Genomic DNA, 9,536 nt, shown 5'->3' on the forward strand with positions numbered 1-9,536 from the left:
AGAAAATGAAATGCTACTATAGAATGTTGGCTTATTTTAAATGCTTAAAGATGATTTAATTAATGAGACTAAACATTACATTTACAATCTTATTTGTATATTACTCTGTATTTCATAACGAATTAGTAAACTTCAGGTTATCACAAATTCAGGGATCAGAAATTCAATTCAGTATTCACTAAGTACCTCCTTTGTTTAAGCATTGAATTAAGGGTTCAGATTTTACTGTTGAAACTTTTCCTTAAGATTCTCAAAACTAGTACTTTCCTTTATTCTAAATGGCTCGGCATTTATTGTCTGGCAGTAAATTTTGACAGTTTCCTTTTTAACCAATTTCAATTCACTTTCCAATTTTTATCAATTTTAGATAGAAACTATACTGTACCAAACAGATAATACAGAACTGCCTTAATGTAGAATGTAAAAGTGAGCAGGAGAATTATCAAAATTATATTGTGTGGGGGCAGCTGGGTAGCTCAATGGATTGAGAGCCAGGCCTAGAGACGGGAGGTCCTAGGTTCAAATCTGGCCTTAGACCCTTCCTAGCTGTGTGACCTTGGGCAAGTCACTTGACCCCCATTGCCTATCCTTACCACTCTTTTGCCTTGAAGCCAATACACAGTATTGACTCCAAGACGGAAGGTAAGGGTTTAAAAAAAAAAAAAAAAAGATTATATTGTGTGTCTTCTGGTCAATTCTATCTGCAGTCCATCTTGTACACTGTAGTCAAAATAACCACTAAAAAATTGATAATTCTCATGTATATTCTGTGCTTTTCTGGATTCATTATATTTGGTCAACCAGATGGCGTAGTGAACAGAGTGCTGGGCCTGGAGTCAGGAAGACTTATCTTCCTGAGTTAAAATGGGACCTCATACACTTAATCGCTGTATGATCCTAGACAAGTCACTTAAACCTCTTTGGTTCATTTCCTCATCTGTAAAGTGAACTGGAAAAGAAATAGCAAAACACTCCAGTATCTTTGCCAAGAAAATCACAAATGGAGTCCAGAAATGTCGGACACAATTGAAATGATTGACATCCACAATGTTCATCATATTTGTCATGTCTTACAGCCCAGTGATATTCCATTACATTCATGAACTAGTTTTTTTATCCATTCACCAGTCAATTGGCATCTATTTTTTTTTTAGTTCTTTTGTTACGTTTTGTTACCAAAAGTATGTTATAAATATTTGGGTATATATGGAGATTTCCTTCTTACTAGTGTTCTATTTGAGATGTACGCTTATAATAGAATCTCCAAATCAAAGAATTTGGGCTTTCTAGTCACCTTTTTTCCCTCCATAATTCCAAATAGCTTTTCAAAAAGATTATACTGATCACAGCTCCACTTACAGTGTCCTAGTATGCCAATTAGACTTTGTGCTCTTTGAGAACAAGGACTATTTTTTTCACTTTGTATCTCTAGTTCTTATGATAATGTCTGGCACATACATAGTAGATGCTTAATAAATGTTTGTTGACTTACCTTAATCTTACATTTCTTAATTAAAAGTATCATATACTACCAAAATAAGAGAACAGGTCTTCAGATATAGACCAATTATATGTTTCTGTACCTTATATAAAGCATTCATAGCTTATAATACTAGAAAAATCTATAAACATAAGAAAACTATATTGACTTGGAGTAAAAGTGGTGTGACGGAAAGTCCAAGGGGTATAAAAAAACAACTTATTTGGTAATTACTGAATAAACCACCTGAGAGTACTGTGATTGTTAAACTGCCTTTATAGGTTATGGCAAAGACTTTGATTTGTGGCTTGATTGTATACCATAAATATGTAAAATTGGTCCAAGTATAGTAAGAAAAACACCACCAAACCATAGTTTGCATCAAAAAACAATTTGTAAAACATGGCATTTTTCAGAGACATAGTTTAAGCCCAATATGATTTTGCCTAACTTTTAAGACATTTTCTCTCCTAAATGGAATTACATATGGTTCACAAACTAAAGTCAAGCCAAAAAATTTTTATTAATCATATGATATACATGCATGACACCAAACTCTTTGATTCCACTGAAAACACATTGAATAGCTCCTTCATCTTGAGGTATCTTTCTCCAATGATGACAAAATGTCATGTAGATTTCTAAATGTCTTAATGTATTCCAAGGAAATATAGAGATGGAAGGCTTTGAATTTCAGTCCAGAGGCTAAACTGAACTTGTGGACAAAAGTACTTATAAAATGCCCTGGTCTCCTCCAAGTTGAAGCTAAATGTTAAAAGGTTCATTGGTATCCCAAAAGTAAAGCTTAGTGAGTAGAATTTAAAGCAATTAAGCTAATGCCATACTAGTGTTAATCTATACTCTTAGAACTATAAAATGAACAATAACAGATTTGAAAAGTATCCTAGCAAAAGATAAAGACTGGACCTGTGGTTTTCCTAGATTAGAGAACTCCTAAATAAGGAAACTTTACCCAGGCAGAACAGCACTTCTGTGACTTCTACACTTGGAAAATTGCATACAGCACCAAGAGATTAATTTTTACATTGTTGCATTTTACCAAAAGCCTATATGATACTGATGATGAGACAAGGAACTCTAACAAGATCTGTGAGGCAGCCAAAGAAAAAGGAACAATATGAGAAATATTTTCAGATCCTGATCAGTAATAAAAATTGATAACAAGTATATGCCATTGCATTTGTCAGATGTAGCCAAAAATGGTTTACTTTTGGACAGAGCCTATAAAATAGCTAAGATCCAAAAATGAAATCAGAAGCCCTTCCATGGACTTCATGACCTCAGTCAACAGCACGTTGACAGGAAGTTTCATATGTCACAATTTCAAGCTTCTGCTTTTTGCTAGGTAGCGACCTAAACATCTGTGGATGCAAACAAAGCAAATGGAAGCAAATTTTTCTGTACGTTTGACTGTAAAAAGTGGGAAGGCAGTAGCATGAGGAGGGCATGGAAAGGTGTGGGAATTGAGTGATCCACACTTATTGCATCTTGTGTCTCAATTCTGGAGCTTGCTCATTTCCCTTTCTAATGCAACTTCGTCTTGTGAGAAAACTTTTTTAAGTTATAGGAATCATGAGAAAACTTTGTTACATTGTTTGAACATAGCCCTGTGTGCCTTGGAAGCTTGACCACACCTGTACCTGTTGCTTAGAGACTTAAAAAAAAATAAATTTAAATCCTTACCTTCTGTCATAGATTAAGGGCCAGTCAATTGCAGTTAAGTGACTTGCCCAGGGTCACACAACTAGGAAATGTCTGAGATCAAATTTGAACTCGGGACCTCCAGTCAATCCACTGAGCCACCTAGCTGCCTCTCCTTAGAAATTCTTAACCAAGGACCTAAATTATGATTATCAGAAACCTGGTTAGATCCAAAGATTGATGCAAGGAGTTTTCTTACAATTATGTATCCCAAGCAACTCATGTTTTATCTGAAAACTGGCTTTTTTTTTTAATAAGGCACTGAGACTTTTGAGTCTCCTATATGTACAAAATTGTATACATATTATTTTTCCCATTAGAATGTGAGTACCTATATATGAGTGGTAACAAAAAAAAAAAGCTATCTACTGCCATAGGAAGAACTGACAAAATCTGAATGCAAATAAAAGTATATCTTTCTTCACTTTGTTTCCTTCATGATTTTTTTCTCATGTAAACAACATGTCTTTTTTTCCCACAACATGATGAACATGAAACTATATATTGCATCATAACGCATATATAACCTATATTGTATTACCTGTCATTTGGGGGAGAGATGGGAGGGAAGGAAAGAACATGGATGGCAAAATGTCAGAAAATGAGTATTAAATATTATATTGACATGTAAAAAATTTTAAGAGGTAAGAGAATATGAGCTTTTAATTAAGGGCACTGTTTTTGCTTTTAATACAGTGACCTGCATGAGTAAATACTTAACAAATATTTTTAATTGATTATTTGTGTCCATATTATCCCTCAGTAGGAGTAAACTCCTTAAGTCCTGGAACTTTTTTTTTTTTAATGTATCTCCAGCACTTAGCATAGTGCCTTGTACTTATAAGTGTTTGTTTAATTTAATCTTTAAAGTTTATTTATGGAACTAAATCTTCCGTAATTTATATACGTAAATTAAGATTAGTTTGAGAAACTTTTTAAAACATTTCAGTCTCTATTAACATGGAACATGTTAAAAGCTGCTTTTCTTCATTTTAAAGTAATAATGAATAAGGAAGCCTTGGCTGTAGCACTAATGGCAATGTGATTAAAAGCTTATTTGCTTGTTTATGTGGATGGGCAAAATTATCCTTTAACAGCTTTCAACCATTATAATTTCCAAATAAAGGCAACTATTCCTCTCAGGTAACAGGAATTACATGCAGTATGAACTCAACTGTTTAGCTTAAAATAAAAAAGTATTTTAAGAGGGAAAAGGGGTTTTTTGATTGCATATATTAATATTTAAAAGTGTGGTCACCAAGGAACTGCATAAATACCAATTCCTAAAATGATTTTAGTGTTTTATTTATAAAATATAGGAGAGAGTGGAAGTAGAAATGAGAAGAGGGTAGAGTAAGATCTAATTTAAAGAACTAGACTATGTCTAAGAAAGAGATTTAAGAACAGTCCCACCAAGTCCAAGGTCCCAGCCAGAGCTTTTCCAAGTCCAAGCCAGGAACAAGAAGAGGTAAAAGGGGCCGAGCCCCAGAAGTTCTCTTAATTTATTTAGGCCATTTCTTTCGTCATTTCCCGTGCCTTCCTCTTAGTTTACATGTCCAATCACAACAGGCACTTTTCTTAGGTCTGCCCAGGAGGCAGTCAGTAAATTCTCACTCTAGCACACATGGGTCAGAGACCTCCCAACTTGTGAATTAAGTGGAGTTGTTTATACTTTTGGTGATTAGATTTGAGAATGGGCAAGGTAGGTAGATTTAATCTCATTATCACAGTATATATGTTCAGTATGAGTTAAAAGGGACTTGGACATTTTTAACATTAATCACTTGTAAGGCAGGAACTAGAAATGTTAAACCTAGATATGTAATAAAAGACGTAGGAACAAATGGAAAAGAACATGACTTTAGCTTTTCTGATTTACTTCTAGAATGTTTTCCTCTTTCATCTGCAGCTCTCAAATTCTACCTATCCTTCAAATTCATATGTCACTTTATGAAGAATTATCTTGATGAAATGAGATTTTACCCAATTTTAAACTCCATTAGCACTTCATACTTTACTCATCAGATACTTTGGTTGCTTCATACTTATTTTCCCTACAAAATTATTTTATACATCTATATAAGAAATAACCTTGGCTCTTACTCTCCTTCATCTAGCATAGCTATTCAGTTGCTGGATTTTATCATTTCTACTTCTATAACATCTCACATCTGACCATCTTCTTAACTCATATGAGTACCACACCCTGCTCTCCAGTTCATCTTCCGCAGAAGTCTATGTCACTTCCCTATTCGGGAAGCTCAAATAGTTCCCTAGTTTCTCTAGGATCAAATGTAAAAACTCTGTTTTCATTTGGACTCTCTACAACCTGATCCCAAACTACTTTTCCAGCTTTATTAATCCTGCCACATACACTGTAGTCCAGCCAAGCTTGCTTTCTTGCTGTTCCTTATACAGCATACTCCTTGTCCTGTCTCCAAGTCTTTATACTAACTATTCCCCATGCCCGGAATGTATTCTCTTCTTACTTTGCCTCTTGAAATCCCTTATTTTCTTTTTTTCTTTTCCTTTTATTAAATCCTTGTCTTTTAATAAAACCAACAGTGTATTGGTTCCATGACAGAAAAGCAGTAAGGGCTAAGCAATAGGAGTTAAGTGACTTTTCCAGGCTTATATAGCTAGGAAGTATCTGAAGCTATATTTGCTTCCAGGACTCCTGTCTCTAGGCCTGGTACTCAATCCACTGAACCACCTAGCTGCCCTCCCTTATTTTCTTAAAACTCAACTTGAACACCACCATCTCTATAAAATTTTCCCCCAATTTCTTATCCTCCAGATCCAATAATATTAATAAGTTTATACTTGCATAGATTTTTAAGATTTACACATCACTTAACATATTATGATTATTATTATCTCCATTTTACAGATGAGGAAATGGGCTGAAAAAGCTTAAATGACTTGCCCAGAGTCACACAGCTATTATGTCTCGTTATGTCTTCCTTCCACCAAAATTGACTTGTATTTATATATTCTTCATAAACTCATGCATACACATATTGTCTTCTCTGATAGAATATAAGTCCTTTGAGTCCATAGCATAAGTAATGGTGCCTGATAACATAGTAGGCACTTAATAAATGTTGACTGATATTTTTATTCTTCATAATGCCTCTGTCCTAGTGGATGGTCAGCAAATATTTTAATGAATCACTGTCATCTTTAATCAGTTTTTATTCTTGAGAGGGCAGAGATCATCAAAATCATAGAAATCAAAAGGCCTTGGTTTTGCTTCAGATTCTTCCAGCAACTTAATTTGTGACTTCCAGCAAATGTTTAACTGCAAAGTGTTGCAGTTTCTTAATTAGATGTTTAGATTGATTTGTGATTTTTGTCAATTACTGCAACTAGTGCTGCAAATTGTAATGGTTTTTTCATGGCTTTTTCTATAGCTTTTTCATCTAAATGATGCTTATTTGTTCCTTTCTATAAAGTCTACATAAAAGTTGTATGCATTGGGCTTGATGCCTTCCTCTTTAGAAGCATTATGATATAGGGAAAAGCATTCTGGACTTGTAGTCAGGACACCTGGGTTCAAATATTAGATCATTCTTAATAGCCTTTTAAGTATAGGCAGTTCTGTTAACCCCTCTAAGGCTCAGAATAATACATTAAACATGACTGATATTTATATAGTGCCTTTAGAGAGAACTGGAAAGGAAGGGAGAAGAAAGAATAAGAATCTATTAAGTGCCTACTATGTTCCACTTGTTGAATCATTTACTTGTTTCCATCTTTTCATGACCCTATTTGAGATTTTCTTGGCAAAGATACTAGAGTAGTTTGCCTTACCTTATTTGAGTTTACAGACTTTCTCTTTGGAGTCATCAGGTAGTCTATAAAAAGAATAGCCTAGTGTGTACAGTTGTGCTGGAGTCAGAAGACTTACATATGTGATCTTGGACAAGTTAGTTAACCTCCCTGGGCCTTGGTTTCCTCATCTGTAAAATGAGGGATAGAATAGATGGACTCTGAGGTCCCAGCTCTGAATCTACAATTCTAGGATTCTGAAGTAAAAATGTGCTACACAAAGGTATTTTAATTCTGTGAAGCAACAGTACCAATTCTCGAGACAAGATAGTTCTAGAGCAATAAAGAAAAATTTATCTATCTTTAGTAGGTCAATGGAAATAACTCCTTAACATTCACCCACCTTCATTCCAATTAGCCATGAAATTATTTTATAATTCAATTATCTGAGGGAATTTAATTTAGTACTACTCTACCCCATCTAAGTTATCTCAGCATAATGTCATTGTGGATAAGTACTTGTTCCATATGGAAATGTCTTTAAAGACTAAACAAAAATATCTTTTAACCTTGTCAGTTGCCCAGGCTACTTTAGGTCATACCCCTCATTATTTTCTTGTCAGGTATTTTCCCATTATAAACTAATAATTGACATTCTTATTTTTTGGTCTTGATTTCTTTACACAGGAATCAGTGCTTGTCCTTCATATTGTGTTGCACTGGTTCTCATTTTTATATTGAAGTAATGTTTCTTTTTACCATGCCTGAATAACTTCTAATTTTTTCAACTTTATTCTCTCCCTTGTGAAAGAACTTTTAGAATTAACTAAATAATTACTACTTTTAAAATTGTTCTTTTGGACGTTAAGGTGTTCTCTCTCTGATCTGGCCATATTTTATCAGATATATTCTGCAAATCTTAAACTATCCTGTAGAGAAATTTCAGCTGACTAAATAATCTGTTGAGTTTTCAGAAAAACATTGAATACCAGTGTTTTGAATGAGGTAGATCATAGAGTAAAGTCCACAGACCAGTACTCTATAGAGAAAAATAATCATTTACCACTTTTATATTCACCTTCTCCCCCTGAGACTTATGGTTTGGCCTACCTCTTTGATCAAAATATCTTGACAAAATTGTTTCTATATCTTATTTCTTATCTTAAGGCATTGGATAGCAACAGTTCTGTGTTCTGTTTCAAAACTAATAGCTGGTGAATACTAAGCAAGACTCTCCAGACTTCTCAGAATATTTTCAGAGTCAAGAATTCTCAGAAAAGATGCTTCTCTGAATATATTTCTAAGCAGTCCTTTTTGTCCCAGCACCGCACTCCTTCAGAATCATCAGTCCTTTTAGGTAAAGAAGAATCAGTAATATATATCTGTTCTCATGACATTTTCCACGTCATTCTTTTAGGTGTACCAGCACTCGACCAGGAGAGACTGGAATGGATGTAACAAGCCGCTGTACCCTTGGAGACCCCAACAAGCTTCCAGAAGGGGTTCCCCAGCCTGCTCGCATGCCCTATATTTCCGACAAGCATCCCCGACAAACTTTAGAAGTAATCAACCTTTTGCGGAAGCACCGGGAATTGTGTGATGTGGTACTAGTTGTGGGTGCCAAGAAGATTTATGCCCATCGAGTCATTTTATCAGCCTGTAGTCCCTATTTTCGAGCCATGTTTACAGGAGAACTAGCAGAGAGCCGTCAGACTGAGGTCGTGATTAGAGACATTGATGAAAGGGCCATGGAACTGCTGATTGACTTCGCGTACACCTCCCAGATCACAGTGGAAGAGGGCAATGTTCAGACCCTTCTTCCAGCTGCTTGCCTCCTTCAGCTGGCAGAAATCCAGGAGGCCTGCTGTGAGTTCTTAAAGAGACAGCTAGACCCATCCAACTGTCTAGGCATTAGAGCTTTTGCAGATACTCATTCATGCCGTGAGCTTTTGAGGATTGCGGACAAGTTCACCCAACATAACTTCCAGGAGGTAAGTTATTTCACAAAAGCCAGAAGTTCCAATACCAAATCAAAGGGGATCACATTTGCAAACCTTAAAAGTGCCATCAGTGGCCTTTCTACATCAGCTATTATTACTACTTCCAACCTTTAGTCTTTACAGTCACAGAATTATTCATATATCTATAAAGATCTTGTTTCTCATAATTCGGTAAATGAAATAAATGGGATAAAATAAATCATGTGAATAGCTTTGATTTCAAGAGGCTGCATGATGTAGCAGACAGAGATCTAACCTTTTAATCAGGAAGACTACCTATTTCTACCCCACACAGGCTGTGTGATTCTAGCCAGTCACAAGACTCAAGGAATTACACAACTCATTAAAGCCTTAAGTTTTTATATATTAATTGCAAAACAGCTTCCACTCTTCCTTGGTAAAGGGAATTTTCTTATCAGAGATTCACTATACCAATAAAATAATAAATCTGTTCCCCAAAAATAACTATCTTAGGCTTCATGTTTGTTAATATATAACAAATAATATCCCAAGAAGGGGCGGGGGTAGTCTTAACTTGCCAGCATTTCATCATTTGACCATGT

The 9,536-nt window shown here is 35.1% G+C and overlaps 1 protein-coding gene across 1 annotated transcript in view; it reads left to right on the plus strand.

The window, feature by feature from the left end:
* The window catches only part of KLHL20 (kelch like family member 20), a 62,861-nt gene that overhangs the window by 7,572 nt on the left and 45,753 nt on the right, over nt 1–9,536 (plus strand). The window contains exon 2 of the mRNA XM_044677051.1: nt 8,391–8,964. Coding sequence (XP_044532986.1) covers nt 8,391–8,964 — 574 coding nt within the window. The remainder of the gene's footprint in view (nt 1–8,390; nt 8,965–9,536) is intronic.

Source organism: Gracilinanus agilis, chromosome 4, assembly GCF_016433145.1.
Source record: "Gracilinanus agilis isolate LMUSP501 chromosome 4, AgileGrace, whole genome shotgun sequence".
Classification (NCBI taxonomy): domain Eukaryota; kingdom Metazoa; phylum Chordata; class Mammalia; order Didelphimorphia; family Didelphidae; genus Gracilinanus; species Gracilinanus agilis.